Raw genomic sequence first — 22,160 nt, forward strand, 5'->3', positions numbered from 1 at the left:
GAACACTTCCTGAACATTTAACAGGAACCCTGTGACACACAGAGATAAAAACAGCTCACCTCATTTTTCTCAACTTAAAAAAATATGATTAGTTGACCCCATCTAAATAAATAGATACATAAATAAAACTTGGGAAAATACAGGAAACATCTGCACCTTTCAAATGTCCATGTATAAAGCCTTTACTATTTGTTATAAACTTTGCCTAAGCATATTTGACTTGTCTTAGAGACAGATACATGTTACTTTGCTACTGAATTATGTTTCACACAAGCTAACCATTACATCTTCATTGTAGCCATGTAGTACAAACTGTAAAACAGTTTGACAATGCTTGGACACACAGGTATGCTGGATCAGCATGACATAAAATTCAGTGCATATTTGGATAAAAATAACTTGGTTTATAAGAAAAAAAAAAATCGTATTAGAGGAAAAAAATAACTAGTATCTTAGCATCATACCGTAACTCTTGAACAGTTCAGCTTGCTTGAGGGGCAGTTCAACCATTTCTCTAATAGTTCTGAGCTGGCTGCTTAAACCTCCTATCATGTCATAGGTAACTTGGGGTCCGTGGTCACTATCTTCTGCTACGTTCGTCCTCGTATCTATAAAACTGATTCTAGTTCTTGAAGAAATGTAGTAAAAAGTGTCTGTGCTGCTGAATGCTCCAGGTTTGGCAGCTGATGGAAGCCCCTCACCGCCTCCTTTCCTGGGCAGCTCCAAACCAGCAGCCAGGTCTGCAGTACCCTCCCTGCCGTAGGCTTCATCTCCCTGAGAACCTTGACCAGCGGCTGCCGCAGCAGAACTGGGTGTAACTGGTGAAACCAGACACACCGGTTTGCATGGAGTGCTTGCAGATGCAGCCTCTGGATCTTCATCAATGTCCAACCTGCTGAGCTGTGAGGACAAATCCAGCGCACTCATCTCCAAGTCAGATTTCTCCAGGTCTGGCTCACACACCTCGCTGGAAATGGCACCAGCCTGGGCGTGCAGCTCCAGACTGTCAGTCCCCTTCACCTTCATCACCACCACGTTACACAGTTTGCCATAGAAACTGAATGCCAGGAGATTTTCTGGTAAAACAACTTTCCCATCTGTGAGAGAATTGAAAAGAAAAAAAAAGGAGAAAGTTGATAAAAGTAATTGGTGGCAGTAATTTTAGGATAGCCTTCACAGTAAATGTAAAGAGTGCTACAAATTAACACCACAGAAGGTAGTTACACAGTTCACATGTAATTTCAGGTAATTAAAATGATCCTTTTATACACAAGAAGGCTGTACTGGATAAACACTTGTCATCATACATAAACTCTTGTACTAAGCCCATCATTACTTGAGTGCTCTGAACTTCACACAGTGTGCACAGCAGGATTACAGAATTAATACTGTAAGATGTAAAAAATTTGTATTTGCTGTGTGCCCCATAGGTTCACAGTATTTCATATTCAGCCTGAGCCTTGATCTACAGAAGGTAAAGTTTTATCTCTGTGTTGGCAGAGGGAGATCTGGAAATGGATCTGAATGCACCCTATGGGCACAAAAAAGCACTAATGTAAACAGGAGTTATTATTTCCAGCCCAACTCACAAATCTGGAATCCAGTTTGTGCTTCCTGCTTCTTAGCTTGCCAGCACTGCTATTATATATTTCTAAACCAGAAGGTTATTACTGAGAAGAGAAATTAAAACTTTGAATTCCAATGCCTTGAAAAACACACTGGTTTTATTTTTTCCTTACTTACAGACACTTGCTACCCAATGAAAAGGAATTTTGCTTATTTATTATCAATACATTAAAGATTCAGAGCATGGGATTTCACACCAGTACTGATCCCTTATCTTATTCTTAATGCATAATATCGTTCTCTTGTTCTTCACAACACAAGACAACCCCAAAGTCCATCAGCCAGGAAGCCAACAATGACAGCTCAACAACTGTATCTTGAAACAGCCGTAGATATACAGGACAGAAAGAGTAGGATTAAGACAAGTTAGATATTTGAATCGTAGTAATATGATTTAGCCCAAAGAAGATCCCTGTGAGAAAAATAATCCCTTCTATTTCAGCATAAGCCCTCGAGTGAAAACAGAGCAAACTCTCTGCTTTTGTATCCAAAATGTGAGCTTCTACTGCACTACAAAAAACTGAACGGTCAAAAGAAGAGCAACAAAATTTATACCTAAGTTTCTCAGCAGACAGACAGACATTTCCTCAGAATTAATACAGGCATCTTTGTCCCTGTGATAAGAAGAAACAATATTTTTTCAGTCACTAACTGCTACAAAAACAAAACAGAGTCTATGCCACCAAGGCAGCAGGACAGTGAATACCACCAACTTTACACATTGAGATTTAACCCCACAATCAGAAGAGATAAATGAGCTCCTTACAGTCCTTGGCTCCAGTAACAACTCCAAAGATATTAGTCAGTCACGCAGCTAACAAAAGGAGTGTTCATATGTAATTCTGTTCCATTTTCCACACTAAATGCTGCAATAAGCAATAGAGTAAGTTACATTACAAATCTAGATTATATATTATGAGCCCATTTCACAGGTCAGCCCCTGTAACCGTCACAGAGAGGTGAACAGCATCACCAAAAACATTGAATAAGATGCAGCAGCTGCAAATAAAATTGTGACCAGGAGAGGGAGCTCCAAGCCTAGAAATAAAAATCCATTTCTGAGTTCCAGCGATCAAAATAGTAACTAGAGGAAAAGAGGCATTCCGCTATCAGAGAGGAGCCCTCGAAACGCCACAGTCGCTCCTGAGAAGCAAACAGACACTCAGTTGCACTGCTAGGGTCTGAGACTGAAAGTTGGTTTTAACTGGAAAATAAATAATGCACGCAAGCAAATCCCCAGAGATACAAATTTTCAGAGAATAAATTATACCCGTAAAGCATCTAGAAAAGTAAGAAATTCTGGGACAACAGGATTCCATTTATTCTTTTAATAACTAATATTCTTGTCTGATAGATTGGCTGTAAATTTACCGTTAACTTAGTACATATCAACTCACTGTACTTTACTACAGTGGTTTGCAGTAAATCAGTAGGCTTAAAACAGACTAACTCCTGTTTGCATGTGTTCTCTCCTAGAGTCATTCTAGAAAAACCTTAATTTATGTGACTTTAAATTTGGAGGCACACTATGTATAGCATTTCTAGGAGCCTGAGTAAAGGATTTTGGCACAAAATTCTTCTTCAGAAGGAAAATTCTCCCTTTGTAACAGTTTCAAAAAGAATTACAGTTATCACAAGTATTTCAGAAGTTACACACAATACCTCTAATTTCATCCTTATCACAGGTACACAGAATATCCAGAGCTGGAAAGGATGCACAACTCCGGGGTCTGCACAGGACCATCCAAAATTCAAACCCTATGTCTTTTATAACCAAACTGTTTGCAATAACAATCAAATATTGTAATATCAAATCAAATTTCCTATAGGATTAAATTAGCCGTAGCAAAAAGCTGCAACGACATGATTTTTTCATTTTCTTAGAGAACTTACAGGTGCTGGGAGACTTTTCAAAGTGATTACAAAATAGCTTTACTTAGAAAATAACCATAACCAGATTCTGCATCAACCCAAATGCTGACTGTGGAACGTTAGGTCAGTGACAAAAATAAAAAGTCACTCAGCAGATCAATAAACGACTAATTTTTCAAAGCTTTTGTAATTTCAAGACAGCCTTAATCTGCACTTTCTGCTCTCTACCCTTGGTGAATTCAGAGGAGAAAAAACCCCTTCTGCGAGAGTTTCCAGTTAAAAAAAAAAAACAAACAAACATTCCAATAAGTAAAAGCCACACACATAATAGGTGAAGCTTTGAGGGCTCCCCCCAGCTTATCAGCCCTCCAATGCCCCAGTCATGGCACAACTTCTCACCAGGAGTTCCTCAGGAAGCAGTTTGCAGCATAACCTCTAATGACAACAGCCACAACACAGGCTCCTTCTGATTCTTTCTAACCTAACATCAACACTATGCAGAGATCATCCTTGGGCCTTACAAGTGACTCAGGACCTTAAAGAACCCACCTTGACCAAGCAGTCACACACACACTTGTCAAAAGCCTGATCTCAGCTTCAGGAGTTGACTGCACTCAAGACTGGCTAACATACCTGCTTGTTACTTCCACACAAAAGGAAGAATGTCTTCACACTACCGGCCTTTGTGGCATTGAGCTCTCCACAACAGCACTAATCGTCCCTCAGCTGAGATCTCCTCACACTGCAGCTGACCCACTCTGCTGCCCCTCAGGAGGCAGCAGTTAGCCACCAGGTATTAAACTTCAGCCTTCGTCCTTCAAGCATCTGTGGATGCTTAACTCTCAAAGAATCGCACAATACCCTGAGCTGGAAAGGACCCATAAGAATTATCAATTCCAACTCCTGGATCCATACAGCACCACCCAAAAATCAGACAATATGTCTGAGAGTGCTGTCCAAATGTTCCTTGAAATCTGGCAGCTCAGGGCCATAATCACTGCCCTGGGCAGCCTGTTCCATGCCCACCACCCTCTGCTGTAGAACCTCTTCCTAACATGCGACGTGACCCTCTCCTGACACAGCCCCATGCCATTCCCTTGGATCCTACATACTAATTCCATGCAAGCATGAAAGAAAAATGGTACCTTCTATGAGTGTGCCAGTGCAAAGCAGATGCCTTGCAGTAGGCACATTGGTAGGGGACAAGATTCCATACCTCATCTTCACAGCAACTTCCTCTGCTTGGATGACCGCACCAGTCACGGGCTGCACGGTGACAGCATCACCCACAGTGACTCTCAGGCTCTTCTGTGTGGTGTCACTCAGCCCAATCTTCCCACCTGGGAAGCCTGGAGTGGGCCAGGCAGTGCAGACCTGGAGGAATTATAGAATCATTAAGGTTGGAAAACACAACTAAGATCATCTAGTGCAACCATCCACTTATCACCAATATTGCCCACTAAACCGTGTCCCTCAGCACCACGCCTACATGTTTCTTGAACACCTCCAGGGACAGTGACTCCATCACTTCCCTTGCCTGTGCAAGTATATCACCAATCTTTCAGAGGATTTTCCTAATATCCAACCTGAACCTCCCCTGTGCAACCTGAAGCCACACCTCTCATCCTAACACTGTTAACTGGGAGAAGAGGCTGATGCCAATTAACACCTTGCCACAACCTCCTGTCAGGCAGCAGTAGAGAGCCATAAGGTCTCCTCAGAGCCTCCTGTTCTCCAGACTGAACAACTGCAGCTCCCTCAGCCGTATGTGTAAGACTTGTGCTCCAGACCCTTCACAGCTCTGTTTCCCTTCTCTGGACACACTGTAGGGCATGGATGTCTTTCTTGTAGTTAGGGGCTCAAACACAGTAACTGATATGGCCTCATCAGTGACAGGGATCATCTCCCCGGTCCTGCTGGCAACACTACTTCTGGTAGAAGGCAGGATGCCATTCAAAGCAGGTTCAAAGCAAACAGCTGACAATGGCCCCACATTCAGTCCTCCAAAGTAAGCAATATTAAAAAAAACACGGGCTGACAAAGAAGGAGGATTAGGTTGCATCCCGATTCCACAGAGGGCTACAGCGGACGGAAACGCGAGGGCTGCCCAAAGGAGGAGCAGAGTACGGAGGGGCCGGGGCTTCACCCACCTCCTGCCTTCCTCCCGCCGCCGTGAGCAGCACGGGGCGACCGATGCAGATGTTGGCGGCCTTCATGCTGTTCAGAGACAGCTGCGCCAGGGCTCTCCGGAACATCTTGGGGATTTTGTCATCTTCTGAAAGGTTCAGGAGAAGCACATCACCGCTCTGCACACGGAACACGCGCCGCACACCCCGCGCTCCCAGACAAGCACGCCCGCAGGCCGCGCCTCGGCAGCACGGGCCGCGCACAGACGGAGCGTGTTCCCGTGGCGCCGAGGGCCGGGTGAGCAGCCAGGCCCTCGTGCCGTTTACCGAGCAGACCTCTCGTCTGCCGCAGTGAAAGGCCGTCAGTGCCGACGCCGCTTCGGGGCGGCAGATCCCGGCCTCGGTACCGCTCCCGCCGTCCGGGCCCCGTACCTGACTGCACCGCCTCGGCGACGCCCAGCAGCGCCGGCCCGCCCTCGGCTCCGCCGGCCAGCGGGGAGCTCCCGCCCGGGGCCGGCCGTCCCCTGCTCCTTCGCCGGGCGGCCATGCTGCCCGCCGGCCGCCGCGCAGCGCTTCCGGAGGCGGAGGCCGGCACCGCCCCCGGGGCAGCCTCTTCCCGCTGCGCCATGGCGGGGCCGGCGCTGTGGCGGGCGCTGCGTGGGGCGCGAGGCCGGGGTCCGGCGACTGGGGAGGGCTGGGGCGGGCCGCGGCCTCGGCCGGACAAGTACGGTGGGGTGAGCGTGGAGCTAGCCGAGCTGCGCCGGCCTCGCCGCCGGGAGCGGGCCGCCTTCGGGCGCTGGCTGCGGGGCAAGTGGCGGGCACGGGGTCGGTGCACCCGGGCGGGAGGGAGAGGTGGGTGCGCGCGGCCGGGCGAGAGCGGTGCCGTGCTGCCGGTAAGCTAACGCCGCTTACAGCGTCGCGCTGCCGGCGCCGCTTTGCCTCCCCTGACACGTATTATTAGGCCCGTGAGCATCGGGCCCGAGCACAGACGTCCCCGCAGAAAACCTCCCTTGCGCCCCTCTGGAAGCTGTCCGAGTGGCGGTCTGTCCTAAACTTCGCGTCTCCAGGGCTGCGGCCTGACCGGCGGCCCCGCGTTTCTCTTCCAGCCTCGGTCGCCCAGTGGCAGCAGGAGGGCCGGGTCGCCGTCTGGCTCCACGTTCCCATCCTCCAGAGCGGGCTGGCAGCCGTGGCCGCGTCGCAGGGCTTTGACTTCCATCACGCGGAGTCGGGCTCGGCCACCCTGACACGGTGGCTGGGTGAGGGGCCCAGCAGGCTGCCCGCCTTCGCCAGCCACCAGCTGGGAGTCGCAGGTGAGTGGCACGGAGCTGCTGCGGGAAGGCCGGCAGCAAGTGTGGGAATAGCAATAGGAACGTGGGATCGCTCCACCGAGTGAAGCCATTCTGCCCTGAGTGCGTCTGTGCAACCACACGCTTTGCTAAAAGCAAGCCAGCACACAGAGGAGTTTCTCAATCTTCTGATTTCTGCAGCCATTCCGTTTGAGGAAAGTCTGTGCACGGGGCAGACGGAAGTGGCAGTGATTGCTAAGGAGCTAGCGCAGCCATTGGCTACAAGTGTCTCAGTCAAGAAGCTGCTCTGACGTGTGTGTAACAGGGCTATGCCCCAAACATCTGGACAGTACCTAGGCCCATCTAGACCTCCCCCCAAGCACTGCTGGAAAGGTTGCTCTAAAAAGCAAGGAAACTCAAGAACAAGAAGACAGTGTCCCATTTCTTACGCATCACAGTGCAAGGAACTAATCGCAAGCCAAAACCACAGTCACCTTGAACTCAGCCTCATCAAATATGCACGCTTCTGCCTTCCTTCTCAGCAGTCATTCACAGACACGCAACTGCCAAACACATCGCTCAGCAATTTCTTGTAGGCTGGTGTTGGCTCAGGCCCTGCCAGCCTGGTGGAGGCTGTGGCATGTGGCAAGTAAGGCAGAGGGCAGCACATTTTCCCCTGAATGTCCTCACTTTTTCGGCCTTGGCTGCGAGGGGCCGAGCGACCAGTCTTGCTGTGACAGGAGCTGGCTGCTGGCAGCAGAAGGTCAGATTGAAAGTGAGCGTTCGAAAAGCAATGCCTTCAATTACCAAACGGCGCTGTGGTCAGTGGGAGCTTGCAGCTACAAAGCCAGCAGATGGCAGCGTGGAAGCTGAAGGCAGGCTGGGTTTTTCAATGGACATGTTAGAGCATGTTTTCCTGGTGGACGAAAATCTCACCATTAAAATATGTGGCATTAAACTCGAGTTAAGATAATGCATTCTCCTAAAAAAAAGCACCGTATTAGTCCTTTTATTTCTTGCATTTTTGAGGAAATATGACTAACTGAAAGGGGATTTTTTTGCACTAGGTTATACATAGCTGAAAGTGCTGCCTAAAAGAAAATCACGCAGTGGGATTGTTGTGGCCCCAGTGGTTGTCAGGAAGGGCTCACTGTAAGAAAAATCAATTTGGAAAAATTATATCAGGAAAACCTGAACTTTCAAAATATCATTTGCTGTTGTGTTTTTAGTCACTTCAGTTACATTCTGTGAAAATAGAAAACAAAATCTGAGAAAAAAAACAGTTTAATAAATGGGGAGATACGGATTCCATAGTTTTTACACATGTATAAATATTATACAATATATAAGGTATATACTGTGCTACTGCTTTTCAAATCTGTTCATTCTTTTTCATAACTGAAGATCCTTTTAATGGGTGAAGACCTCAGAAAGGCATTTGGTGAAGCTGACATTTCTGCATATGAAAGCAATTACTGCAATAATTTTTTTCTGTTTTATGCACCATCAGTGGATGTGGGATACACTGAAGGAACACACCAAGCAGTGTGGACATCACCTGGCACGTGTTTAACCTGTTATCTTTCTACCTCATCAAACAGATCCTAGGTAGCAGAAGCACTTTGTTCTGTTTTTAACTCATTTTATTCTAATACCGAAAAATTTAAATATGGTCACACTTTACATCAGCAGTGTGCATGTGCCAAACTCCAGGTATTCTTATTTCTTGTGCAAAAAAACTCTGTGTCTTAGAATAATCACTTAGGGACATGGTTTAATGGGCACGGTGGTGGTGAGCTGATGGTTGACTAGATGATCTTAGTGGTCTTTTCCAACCTTCATGACTCTCATAGCTTCTGCAGTAAGGAGAAACAAACTTGCTGCTCAGAGTCCTCATCTCAGCACTGTGGCCAGCCAGCTAAAGACAAGACTTTGTCCCTTGAACATTCTGGAGATAAACAGCAGAGCCTGCACTGCCAAGCAGACCAACAGCTGTTATTGTACTGTCTGTGGCTTCCCACGAGTTGAACATCGCACATCCAGGGCTGCTGCCTTACCCTTAGCCAGCCAAGGGATGACAAAGGTGTGAATAAGCAAGGTCAGGCCATATTGGCCAGACTAGATCAGAGTCGCCAAGAAGAGAAAGTAGCAAATGTTACTCATAGGGCTTGGCCATTCTTGTTTAGAAATAGTGGAATATGTGATGCATCTCCCGGCTAAGTTACTGCATCCGTTCGTAGGCGGCAGGATTTTCCAAATATGTAAAGGGACAGGAAAGCTGGTGAATGAAATGATCAAGGCGTTTTTGAAAAGCACTTAGGAAGTTCTCTGCCAGCCAGAAAGTGACAAATTTGTAAATATGCCCCACAGCAATGGCATAAGAAGAGAAGTTGAGAAGGAAGAGTAAAGTGAAAGGAAGAAGCTTTTATTTAAGGAACTGTGTGGAGCAAGTCACTGCACGAACGTCAGCCTGCTGGGGGGATGCCTTGTATAGCCGTGGCTGTCCATGTAATCACAAGTGATTTAAAAGAAGGCACCAGGCTGTTTTACAAATCAATACCTGCTGCTGCTTGGTGGTGTTTATAAAGCAAACCCTCAGGGGTGCTTGCCAGACAACTGGTCTGCTGTTATGAACATCTTGTCACATGCTTACATCAATTGTAAATAAAACTGCCAGAGGGAAGATATTTTTCCCCTCCGTTACTCATTATTTGGAGTTGTCTCAGGGCTTTTAAATGTAAGATTCTTGCCTACCAACAAAAAGCAGTCAAAAGAAAGCAGTGTTGTACTAGTGACTGCTTGGTTAGGCTTAAGCATCAGCCTTTCTGGAAAGTCATCCTGGGGCTGGACGATTTAAAGAGTGGAAGTTCTCAAAACCATGGGTCTGAGCCGATGGGCAGAGCCTGGCCTCACTGATGCTGAGCAGGTGTGGCCCAGTGAGCTGCAGCAGGGGATTCTCAATTTTGCTTGGGAAAACAAGACCAGAAAGCAAAGCCTATCAGTGCTATTTCTTCTTGCTTTGCATTTAAGTGTCATCTGTCAGAGATTCTGGATATCTCAGTGAATTTTATGGCCAGAAACTGGATTAACAGGCATCAGTTTTTGGGGAAAAAAAGGAGAGTTCTTTCTGTCCGGTTCATACTGCAGTGTCCTGTCTTCAGCAGTCCACCTGGGTCTCAGTAAACCATCAGGCTAAAAAAGGCTTTTCTAGAAAATAAACCCTGCAATCACAGCATGCATCAAAAACTCTCACTTCCCTTTTTTCCCTTCTTTTGATCAGTACAGTACTTGAACCTGGGCATTGCTAAATATTTACAAGAGAAATGAGATCATAGTCATAAATCATGGGAAGCAGATTCGTGACTACTCTCTTAAAGCACATCCTTTGACATATCTTGAAGGAAAACTAGTATTTCATTTTTTAAGTATTCCTCCTACACATAATTCTGCCATGTATTCTTAAAAAAAAAAAAAAAAGATGAGCGTCCAGCACAAAACATGTCTTAATGATTCCCTTCTGTGGAAATATTTCTCCATAGCATTTTAAATGTGTATATCACCACAGAGCTATCCATACATTCTTCTTCTTGCGGTACAGTGGCAGAAGCACTTTTTTTTTTTTTAATCATTACCCACTAATTTTAAACCCATGCATGACTGATGTGGAAAAAAACCTGGTAAGCTGCACTGCTGTACTCATTCTGCTCACCACAGCGCACAGCTTTAAAATCTGACAGAATGCCTGTTTTAAAGGGAAGACATTTTTACGCTATGACTAATGAGAGTGACATGATGCTTAGACATGCAAGCACTTGGGTTTTAAAAAGTAGGAAAACTCTGTGGGAGAAATTCCTCGGCTCAGCATGAGGATGCACGGAAAAGCTGAATTTCTCATTCATACATTCTAATAGATGTAGTTCTTTAAGTGAAAGCATCATTTTTCCACTTGGGAGCAATGGTTTTTGATTAACAAGTTCATCAGAGACTGTGCACTGTCATCGGTTATTATATGGGCAGTGCAGTATGAGTCCATTCAGTTGCTGGAATTTTTTCCTTAGCAACACAGTCAGCCCCCCGAGTATTAAAATTTGAGTGTTATCAGCCAGAAAACACACAAGTCTTCATTGCAGTAAGCAGTTTTGTCATGAATTTCACTGGAGAAAAGTTCTTGCCCATCACAGCTATTTGGCCAATATCAAGGGAAAAAAATCTCTTATTTCAGTAAGATTTTACATTCCTGCTGAAGAAAGCAGCATTGCTGGGTGATCTGTAGACATTCTGATCTTGCATTCTTTAGTTCTGATAATGATCATTAGGGGTTTGTCACACTTTATCAAAACATGCTGAATTGTTCAACATCTTTTTCAATAATGTCTCTCCAATAGGTGCTGTATTGGATGAAAACAATGGAAAGGTGCTGGTCGTACAAGACAGAAATAAGGTAAGTTTGCTACAGGATTGTAAAATAAAGAAGTTCATTTAGATTTAAATGGTTTCTCCTGTCATCAAATTCATTTAGGTGAATGATGCCAGCTAAGGTCCACAAGCATGAAGACTGGTACGTGCATACGTGCTCATTTTTATTGCATTTGTGTTTATCTTACTTGAGGATTTTTAATATTCATTAGTAGTGCATTAGATTAAAAAGCATGATAGGTAGAAAAAGGACAAAGTTAGGTAATGTAGTTGGTTACTACTAAAAAGCAACAGTATAGGTATTCCATGCACTAGCATACCTATACAAAAGAATACCTACTTCTTCCTTGATGAGCATTTGGTTGGCGGTTCCCAGTACTGTGAAGATGCACCAGATCACTGGCTTTGTCCTTCCTCTGCCACACCACATGGGTTAGAAGAGCCCAAGAAACCCACTCTGTTTCTTGGCTTCATCACCCCATATCCCTTCTGCTTCATGTTTTATGTTTCTCCTCTAACGGCTCCAGGAATACCTGATCTTGTGTTTGGATCCATGCAAACCACTAGAAAACACTCATAGCTTAAAGCAGGTTTTGGGAGACTGTGATTTTGCTTGGTTTCTGAAATTCCAGACATATCTGTGGGATTAAATAAGCAATAACATGGTTGGCCATGACCTGCAGACCACCTGTGTAAAGCAGGTGTAAAGATTGTGAATTTCTCACAAACCAAAGTGCTCGACCTCTCTACAGAGGATGCCAAACCAGAGAGCATTAGTGTGGTGGGGGTGGGTTATGTGATGTGGCTTGAGGTAACCAAACATCCATCACTGCAAATGTCTTCTAGCAACTATCAAGTTAACTTAGGTTTTAACACAGAAGTGCATAAAGCTCACTAGCTCATTTGCAGCTGCCTCTGCTAGTCTGTTTAAAATACATTTGGTTTACACTGTGCTTTGAACATACGAAGGATCTTTCACAAATGAAGTAAGCATCTCCAGGACAATGAAGTTATTTGCAGTTTTAACATGGAAAAAAAAAGTCAAAATCTCTTCATGCTAACTGAAGTACACAGGGTTGTTGCATAATCTTTATAGTTCAGTCCAAGCCAGAGTCTCACTGGCTATATTGTTCGGCTTTTCCTGAAATAACTACTAAGGAATTTTTCTTGGAAACCAAGTTAACCATCATTTCATGGTAGCACAACACAGTTAACGAAAGTGTGTTTTCATAGGCAGATTCATTCATTGAATTTGCAATGCAAACTGGGAGGAAGAAAAGCATCCTTTTCTTGTTCCCTATAGATTGCTGAGTGTATATTTTTACTTACTGTAAAGTAAAATTTCAAGGACTTCTCTACAACAAGATCTTCAGACTTTCATTCAATAATTCCCAATTAAAGCATAAACGCAGTATGCAAGGCATAGGCTCCAGAAATGGTTCTAATCCCAGAAAGCCTCTAAGAAAAGGACAGTGCAATACAACAGTGTAATACAAATACTGCATTTGTTTTTCCTTAACATTTCTGTGCATGTAACAGTAAGAAATCGCGTGCTGACCTTTCAGTAAGTACCTTACATAAAGAGATCTCAAAGAGTAAAAAATGGAAGCTGCACATTCTGCAACTTCAAAGGAAGCAGTAGCTTCCTAAGCCCATGGGACAACGGATTTTTAAGATTTAACTTCCTAACGCCGAGTTATTGTTAAAGCTCAACCACAGCCGTTTTAAGTGCAAATATCTCTGTCCAGTTTTACAGCGAGACATCAGATATTCTGTTGAGGTTCAACATCCAATTCTATACTCACCAGAATTTGCTTCCTTACCCTCTGGTTCCTGAATGTAACAGCACCACACTTTCCTCTGGCTCCATCTGAAAGGTGGGATGACATTCCAGGTCAGCTGTTTCTGCTTACCCTTGTAGAACAAAGCTGTTACTACAGTGGGTGAGCTAAAAGGAGAAAAGTGATTGTTTCTGTCTCTTCTCCTTACAGCTCATTTTTATTGAGCGGACAAAATTAAGTATAAAAACTGAGGTGTGTGAATACCCATACAGTTCTTGTGCAGCAAGCAGTTATCTCAGTGCAAGCAAATTGGCTCAGACAGTTATTTGCCAATGCCAGTCACACCACTCCTCTATCTCCTCCTTGCTCCCAAATGAACCACTATCCTGAAATGGGTAATTACAGATTATGGTCTGGAGGGGTTAGAAATTTTAAGTTCATGTGCAGCTTTATAATAGAAGCTTGTGGATTTTTAAGAGCTGTTTGAGTTTCATCATGAAAGGACAATTCCACTGCATACACAGCAAGATTTCCAGGAATCTGAAAGCAAATCTTAAAGCCAGCAAATCTATGTACTTTCCATCTGCACTATTTTTAATCTATTACTCTCAATTCCTATCCAAGCCCTTTATGAGCACCCAGAAAAAACATTTTCCAATGTAATCAGTGGGGCTTAAAATCCGTGGAAAGCTGCTCATAGGTGAAAAGCCAACTTTTTTTTTTTTTTTTTTTTTTTTTGCTAGCATACATTTTTTCTGCATTAGTTTCTAGTTGAAGATTAACTTCTTCCTATATACATATTTATTAAAGAAAGGAATAAGAAATGGTATGTAAAGGTAAAAACCTGCAGATCTTTGTGCATTTGCCAGAGGTGTAGGAATAGGACTTCGTAACCAGTATCGATTACAGCACCATGTCTGCAGCTCACGTTCTGTTTTAAGTACTGAACTTTATTGCAATTCTATAAATGCTTCTTTACATAAATCACACACAAGGCCTCGGTTTTGGTACTCCATAAAAACAAGTTACAGGTTGCACAAAATGGTTATTACAGACACACACAGTCATCTTAAAGCCAGTGCAGTATAGAACAGTACTAAAATCATACCTGTTTGTAAGATTAAATATATATACATTTTTTTTAAAGCCAAAAACATGGAAGTGGGATACATTAGTGATTAAATATAAGAGTATATAGTCTATAGCAGCTTTTTAAAATAATCAACTACTCTAGTTATCTAGCAGCAACGTTGTCTAATGATTGTTAGACAGTTTGTTTCAATCAGTAGATGTTTTGTTCCAATATTTCATACAGATGTAGGTGTCTCTGATCATCACATTAGCAAGAACAAAACAGTTCCTACTTAAATTCTTTACTGACATTTGTAAGAGTAATTACAATACCTCAACTTCACATAATGTGTTAATTGTCACCTCCATATTCCAGAGTACAAAATAGGCTGCATACTTCATTAATATTTTTTTCTCCAATGCAGACCGTAAGTGGATGGAAATTCCCAGGAGGTCTGTCTAATCCTGGCGAAGACATTGGTAAGTTCAACAATAACAGGTCAGACATCAATGGAACTACAAAGACATTAACACCGAAATACATAGTGACCCACATCACTCCTGTGACCACTCACTTCTTTGAAATAATGGCTAATGGATTAAGTGACACAATCTTATGACATGAACATTAATAGGGTAAGATCATATTGAGGGCAGGGAAGCTTTGTAACATCTGCATTTTTGCACAAGTTCTCCTAAGTAAGTACTTAAAGCCAACTTTTGTAGGTTTGTTGGATATGTTGCAGTAAGAGTAAGAAGCACAGAGGACTTAAATAATCAGCAGATAATAAAACATAAAACTGAAATAGCAAGTCCTCAGCTCACACTGCAATCCAGAGCAGGGAATTCAGAGATGTACCGGGCAAAAATCTGAAGTTTCCAGCTTTCAGTATTTATGTGCAAAACAGCAATAAATGCACGTGCTTCCTTCCACCCTCGTCCATTGATTTGCTTACACTAAGAGCTCTTGGCATAGGACCAGCATAAATGCAGTTCCTGACGTTTGGGGCCACCTACTTTGAAGTGACATAAGGCACTTCTGCATTAAAAAACAATGCTGTTTTGAGGACAGCCATTTCTACTTAGCATAGCACAGGTGATGCTGAACACAGCTGCTGCACTTATGTTCAAAGGTGAATGCATAAGGGTGTGTACGAAGAGAAAGAAGATTTGTGCTTTTGTCCTTGTATTTCACCTCCTGAAACTACAATCCACAGACTGGTTAATTCTTAAATTATACTGCAGTTATTAGGTAGGTCTTAGTTTCAAAAGGTAAACTCACAGTTATTTAGCCCCACATCTGTCTTCGGATAGGGATATGTTTTTCTAATAAGTGAAGTTTGACAGAAACGCTGCCCAGAGCAACGCAGAAGCTCTGCAAACAGTACTGATACCTTAAAATCTGTTTCATACCTTATCTTAGCAGTGATCATATAGCAATGTGTGGAAAGCTTGTATTCCAATTCATTATTTCAACAGACGGAGAAAGTTAACTTGTAGTTTTTCTAACTCTGGAATCACATTTCAACTGCATTGTCAAACACAGTGATAGAAATCAAAATTATTTGTTCAACACTGCAGATATGTACAACACAATGGAATGGCTTCATGCTTTCAAAAGAACCCCCAACCTGTGTTTGTTGCCTAGCCAACACCCTTACACTTAGAGTGAGAGAGGATCTGGGCCTCAAGAGATACCAGAGGAGCTTTTGTAGTGAGAGAAGAGAGTAACTAGAACAAGAGACGGCTTCACTAGGGCAATTCTGAGTACCAACAGCCATCCCTCAAGTAACAGGTGAGATTATGGATGGAGCCTGGATGTAAATATTAAGGACCAGGAAGAAACAAATCATTCAGAGCTTCCCTCCTACCTCTGCTTAACAGTATCATAATAAATGCTATGATCTGTGCATCACATTTCAACATTACCAAAGACATAAAAAATAAAAAGTTTAATTTTTACTTTTTCCATCACTTATGTGAAATCTTACAAACTCGCAGTCACCCAAGAGTCCAAATTTTAAGCGCTGTTACAACGCTTGAAAATCCTGTGATTACTGAAGCAACAAAATACATGACTGCTACCTTTAATGAGCATAAACTGATCTGCACAAGTAATCTGAATAGCTTCATAATGGAGATTATGCAAATAGAAAAATCTGTTCACTTTGCTTATTTCTGAAATTCAAGCCCTACTGTTTCTTCTAGTTTAACTGTCATATTTAAAATACATACTTTAATTAAAATAGAAAAAGAAAATGGCAGTTGATCTAAAAGAAAAGCTCAAAGCTTAATTGAAATCTCTGTTCAGTTTTTCTTACCATAGCCTGCCTTGGCATTCTGTCCAATCTCAGTTGTTTACCTTCTTTGACCATTTCTGTGCAATACATCCTTTGCCTAATGATAAAAATCACTTGCCCTAGGGAGTTTGCTTTGCAACCGCTTTTAAACCAGAGGACTGCAAGGGCCACCCTAGGCTGTGTCCAGTGCAGTCTCCCTAGGCATTAGTAATGGTAAATGAGCATCTTTTCCCATAGCCAGTTGCCTTGTAATTAAAACTGCAGTGAAAGTTACAAACACAAATGTTCTGCAGGCACTAGGCATTAACGGGTTTCCAATCCCACAAAGGTCTCTATATATTTGACGTTAACTTTACGCAGAACATTCCACCACAAGATAGAAGGCAAGTTTCAAAACTACACTGTGGAGACGGTATTATGGAAAGTTTCTTTCATCTTTTTGTAGCATATGCAAAAGAAAGGTAGTTTGCAATTAGTTTTGTTCAGGGACCAAAAAGTTAGCTTGTCCTTGTGTAGAACGGCAAACAGGCTCTGCATTTTGAAAAGCTTGCTAAGCAGAACAGATGATGTTTGTTCTGGGATCAGAAGGTTTAAAGAGTGTATGCTCTCGTATATATTGAAAGAATTGCTCTCTTTGCCTAGGAGACACGGCAGTTCGAGAGGTTTTTGAAGAGACTGGCATCAAGTCAGAGTTCAAGTCCATCCTAAGCATAAGACAGCAACACAAACACCCTGGAGCCTTTGGGAAGTCAGACATGTACATCATCTGTCGCCTGCAGCCCTCCTCCTTCACCATCAACTTCTGCCAGCAGGAATGCTTGCGGTGTGAGTGGATGGACCTGGACGAGCTTGCCAGGACAAAACACGCTACTCCTATCACGAGCAACGTAGCTAAGCTGTTACTTTATGGATATCGGGAAGGGTTTGATAAAATTGATATAACCATGAGAGAGTTTCCAGCTGTATACACGGGCCTCTTCTACAAACTATACCACAAGGAGCTGCCTGAATCCTACAGAAACATTACATGATAGCAAAAAATTTCACATTATTATATTAATAATTTACGATTTTTATTCAGAGTTACTTAGACCATATTGAAATTATTTGTGGACTTCTTATTTTTGGGAAGAAAAAAAAAATAAATCAGTATTTATTCTCTAATAAGATATAGATATATTAATTATTTTAAATGGCAAGCTTTCCTGTTAGCGTGCATCAGATTAGTTTCCCTTTACTCTGTAAAGTGAATATAAAGTAAATAAAATAGCTCTATAGAAATCTCTAGCAGAAAATAGAGGTGCTACTGATCCTGAAAATAGATTCTCTACGTAATTTTACCTCCACACACACTGGCACAATAGGTTTACAGAGCAGTATGAAGACAAGAAGAAACATTCACGTTTTAATTTTTCTGCAAAAGTAGCTGGTATCAGCAAATAACTGCTTCTATTTTTACTAGTTTGGTGAGGAGTAAGAAACTCTGCCTCTTAAAGTGTAGTGTGGCATACATTCAGAACCCACCATGCAAATCAGCTTTTAGCAGACATTGGAAGAAAAAGGATAGCTTTCTGTCCAGGTCCAGTTTTTGGTCCGGGCTTGTACTGTCCAGTTCTTTTCAGTGCCACATACCAATCAGAGTACTTCCGTGACCGGTAAGTGTTATAATTATTAGATTCCAAACGCTCAAAAAAGAAACATTCTTCTGTTGCACATTTCTAAAAGAGAAAAAGAAAGGGATTATTGATACTTCATCAGCAGTTCGTCTGACTTACAGGACTAATTTATGATATCAACTTAGCAGTACGTTCAGATTTAAGAAATTTGTATGAAATGTTTCGTGCTTAAAGAAAAATACAATTACTGTTAATGTACTGTTTAAAACACGTACAAAAATAATTTTTAACTATGATTCGTTAATTGTCTTTAATAAAGACAAAGCAGATTCTATCTTGTTTTTGCTATGTAATTCTTTCTGTCTGAAGTATAGTCAGGTGTAAGAAGAGCCATGTCTATCAGCACTGACTGACAGATCCCAACTCCCAGGTTGTGCACGTTTGTATTCACAGCATTTTCCTACAGTCACCAGAGAGAAGATGCTCAGCTACACTAAGCCGCTCAAAAGGTTGAACCTGCTTTAACCAGCAGTGTGATGTAGTTCAATCCACACATCTCTGCACTCAGTGGAAACCAATGCTCCCCAAGAGTGACCATGCTGAAAAGAAAGCATCTCAATTTTCTCACGATTCCATTCAAATCAATGAGATCATTTAAGAAAAATTCTTACAATAGATGATGTTCAATTCACAAGTTTCCTTGGATGCCTGTTATGTCCCAGTGGAAATCAAACCTGGCTAATTGAACTGTGTCTGGGTCTTAGAGCTACTGACAGTCAAGAGAAAGCAGGAAAGTTTAATCTCGTTTAACTGCAGTTATCCTGTAGCATATTCAAACAACAATAAAAAAAAAAGATTATCCCTATCAATCAATAATCTTGTTCCAGTAGCATAAACAGTGCCACATTTGCCTGCAGAACCTACACTTTAAACAAGAAAAATATGCTTAAATAAAAAGATGGATGAAGTTCACCACTGCAATTAATTTACTGGGGGAGGGAGAGCATGGTTATACACGTTTACTCTGAAAAAGAGTTTGGGATGGCTAGAGGAAGAAGGAAACATACAAAAACTTGGAGAGAAAACAGGAGATGTGAGGAAATTTCCTATATGAGCAAGCAAATCTTAGCTACAGTCTTCTGGTAATCATTAATAGATAAAGTAGCCAAACTAAACTATTTCAGACTAAAAAAAAGTGAGCTTGAAAGAACCAGACTTCACAGAGAACGCACAGAAACACACAAGAAGAGTTCACTCCTTACACATGCCCAGTTTCTGCAGCTACAAGCAATTAAGTCATTCAAATGCAGTCTATAATAAAGCAATCCATCTCCAAACATATGTCTTCAAGTCTTGGCAATAAAAAATACAGCTCCTCCACTTCAACCATTTTCAGAGAGGAGTTTTGGTTTCTAAGGAAAAGAACTTGGAAAAAACCCCACCCATAATTAATTTATCATTTTTATAAATGACTAATGTTTTTATATATGAAATTGCATTGACCAAATGAATTTGCATATGATTTATATTTTAAATAATCATTCTGAAGAGTGATTATATTGTAATGCCTTTCAGTTGTAGCATTGGGAAAACAGATGCATTAACCAGCTCAGGCCCCAGTGATTCAAGTCTGAAATGGATTACAGGCAGCCTTTAGAGGACACAGAAACAACTCAAAAAAGAACAGTGTTTGGGAACGGAACAGAACTTGGAGCCCAGTGTAGGTTAGTGCAGTGCAGCTGCCCAAAGTGGAAACTGAAGCCCTGTGCTGGATTCAGCCTCAGCTGCCACCAGCATGGAAATGCATCACAATGAACCAAAGCAGGCACCAACGGTCTGGATACAAGTGAAAGGCAACTTGGCACAAAAGCAACACAATCATAGTTCAAAGAAACACATTCCTCCTATTAGGCTTCCTCGTATTTTTCAGGTTTACAAAGAAAAATAGATTAAACTCCCCAAACACATATTCATGCAACTTGTGGGTGTGATAAAAATAATCAAAAATTGGAAATAGAACAATAAAAAAAGAAAACCTATTCTTTTTTTTTTTTTTTAAGTTGATAAAGATTACATAGAAAAGTGCCGCATGGTTTGCTCTGAACACTGAAGTCCTCATTTTTGCACAAAGCTTACCTGGTAAATATTCTCATACTGCAATTCTAATCCCTGACACTGAAGGAAAAAATGTCCCTTCAGTCTGGCAGAGCCTGCCTGATCACAGCTAAACCACATCAACGTGGCAGGCTGTACACTACTGGCAATTTATTGGTTGTGAAATAGAAAAGTCAGTCAAAAACATGGTTCTTCCTTTCACAGGAAATTTTGAGACATTTCTTCATAAAATGAAATAATCAGAAACATTTGATTCCATAAAGTGAAAATACTTAATAAATGTAATTAAATGAATCTAGAAGGTCAAAATAATACGGTAGCCATATTAGAAGTGAAATATTTTGACTTTGCCATTAAAAATCTGATGGAGTTCTAAAAAAAACATTTCTGAGAAAATATTCTTGGTTAGAACAGTATTTTCCAAGGAAGGCTTTAGATTAGCTGTATCAGTCACCAGCCATCTCCTCCACCAGCCAGACCAGTAAGCACCATCACTCTCCCACAACAACGGAATCTGTAGGCAAACAGAGGGCACACAGCAGCTTAATGAAAAGCTACATCTAGATTTCAAGACAGGAATGCAGCCCACCACGCAAAGCACCACTGTAAGAAGTAAGATACTGGCTAAGCAATAAGTCATTTTGCAAAAATCAAACTAGGCACAAACCACAAAGACACAAAGAACCCAACTGGAAGAAAAGCAAGGCTGAATGATGATTTTCAAGTGGATTTGTGAAGCTGACAGTATGTTTATTAAACATTACAAATTGATACTTGATACTGGAAAGTAATGAGAAAGAAGAAAGAAGACAGACATTAAGAAGTGTTTACATAAGACGAGCACGCCTACCCAATGTCATAAGGGGCTATAAGCCTTAAAATGTTTGTTTCACATAGCAGAAACCTGGCTCACACAACAAAGCAAGAGGCAAGCGCAGATAGGAGAGCCTGCAATTACAGCGGAGCCAAACATACCCAGGACAAAGGAGAAACTATGTAAAGTGATGCTCAACTTAGCGCACATCTGTGCAATACCAAAGAAATTCTTAATTGTGGTATCTCAAAAGAACAGGTCCTGAAAGATGGGCATGCTGTTAGCTGCTGAATCACTTGGTAAGATACCAACGCCTATTAACAAAACTGAACAGGGAAGGAGCATAGGCTTAGGCTGGTTTACTGGTGACTAAGAAGGTGATCAGAAAGGAAAAAATACAAAAAAAAAAAAAAAAAATTGAGAAAATAACCAACAGTTTCACCACAGCAATTTGTGAAGGCCTCATAATGTTTAGGGGTTTGATAGGGGAACAAATCTATTTTTCAAATTCTGTCATAATTGGAAAGTATGCTACTCAAAACTAGTGATGGAAAAGCACAGAATACTGGAATAGAGAATTAAACAGCTGCTTAGAAATTAAAGCTCAACAGTATTTTTAAAGGAATACCCGAAGATCTCAGCAGATACAAATTCATGTGCACTGATGAGATCACTTCAGCACAAAAATTTCCAGAACGTGCACTTACAAAGCTCCTGCTGAAACAACCCTCCTCAAACTGAAGAAGAAATGCTGGCAATTATGCACAATTCCATGGACGTGTTTATAGGCAGAAAAGAGCAGAGGCGCAACTGGCTACTAACTCACAAAAATCCTCCTGGAAAACACAGCTTGTGCCTCACAGAACAATTGCAGAACTGCAGAAATAGTCATTAGATGTAAAACATGGGCTGGATGAAGAACAAAACCTTCTTAGAGCAAAGAGTTTTCTCCTATGAATAGCAAACCTGAAGGGTTGCAGGAAGCAGTGTTTGCAGCAAACGTGATTCAAGTAAAAGCCATTTCCAAACCTGCCGTGCATAACTGCAACAGAGGCACATCCTACAAAGAACGACACAGTCAAGATCGACTGTGCAACAGGAGGCTGGAAATCCCAAATACAAACACAGCCAACTGCT

The 22,160-nt window shown here is 42.0% G+C and overlaps 3 protein-coding genes across 6 annotated transcripts in view; 1 reads left to right on the top strand and 2 right to left on the bottom strand.

Moving 5' to 3' along the window:
• AFG2A (AAA ATPase AFG2A) overlaps positions 1-6,252 on the bottom strand; it is a 185,513-nt gene extending 179,261 nt beyond the window's left edge. For all 4 annotated transcript variants that reach the window (XM_085222805.1, XM_085222804.1, XM_085222806.1 and 1 more), the window contains exons 1-5: positions 6,057-6,252; positions 5,649-5,773; positions 4,715-4,872; positions 2,182-2,240; positions 465-1,097 (exon numbers count right to left, since the gene is read on the bottom strand). In XM_085222805.1, coding sequence (XP_085078931.1) covers positions 465-1,097; positions 2,182-2,240; positions 4,715-4,872; positions 5,649-5,773; positions 6,057-6,252 — 1,171 coding nt within the window. The remainder of the gene's footprint in view (positions 1-464; positions 1,098-2,181; positions 2,241-4,714; positions 4,873-5,648; positions 5,774-6,056) is intronic.
• NUDT6 (nudix hydrolase 6) lies at positions 6,251-18,428 on the top strand. The gene is made up of 5 exons (XM_085222809.1): positions 6,251-6,431; positions 6,731-6,934; positions 11,296-11,351; positions 14,604-14,658; positions 17,121-18,428. The coding sequence occupies exons 1-5, from the start codon at positions 6,251-6,253 to the stop codon at positions 17,507-17,509; spliced, it is 885 nt and encodes a 294-aa protein (XP_085078935.1). The 3' UTR covers positions 17,510-18,428.
• Positions 14,037-22,160, bottom strand: part of FGF2 (fibroblast growth factor 2) — a 28,774-nt gene continuing 20,650 nt past the window's right edge. Inside the window, exon 3 of the mRNA XM_003205699.5 lies at positions 14,037-18,196. Within this exon, the coding sequence (XP_003205747.3) occupies positions 18,011-18,196 (186 nt within the window). The 3' untranslated portion in view covers positions 14,037-18,010. The remainder of the gene's footprint in view (positions 18,197-22,160) is intronic.

The sequence above is a fragment of the Meleagris gallopavo genome, chromosome 4 (assembly GCF_905368555.1).
Source record: "Meleagris gallopavo chromosome 4, MGAL_WU_HG_1.1, whole genome shotgun sequence".
In the NCBI taxonomy this organism is placed as follows: domain Eukaryota; kingdom Metazoa; phylum Chordata; class Aves; order Galliformes; family Phasianidae; genus Meleagris; species Meleagris gallopavo.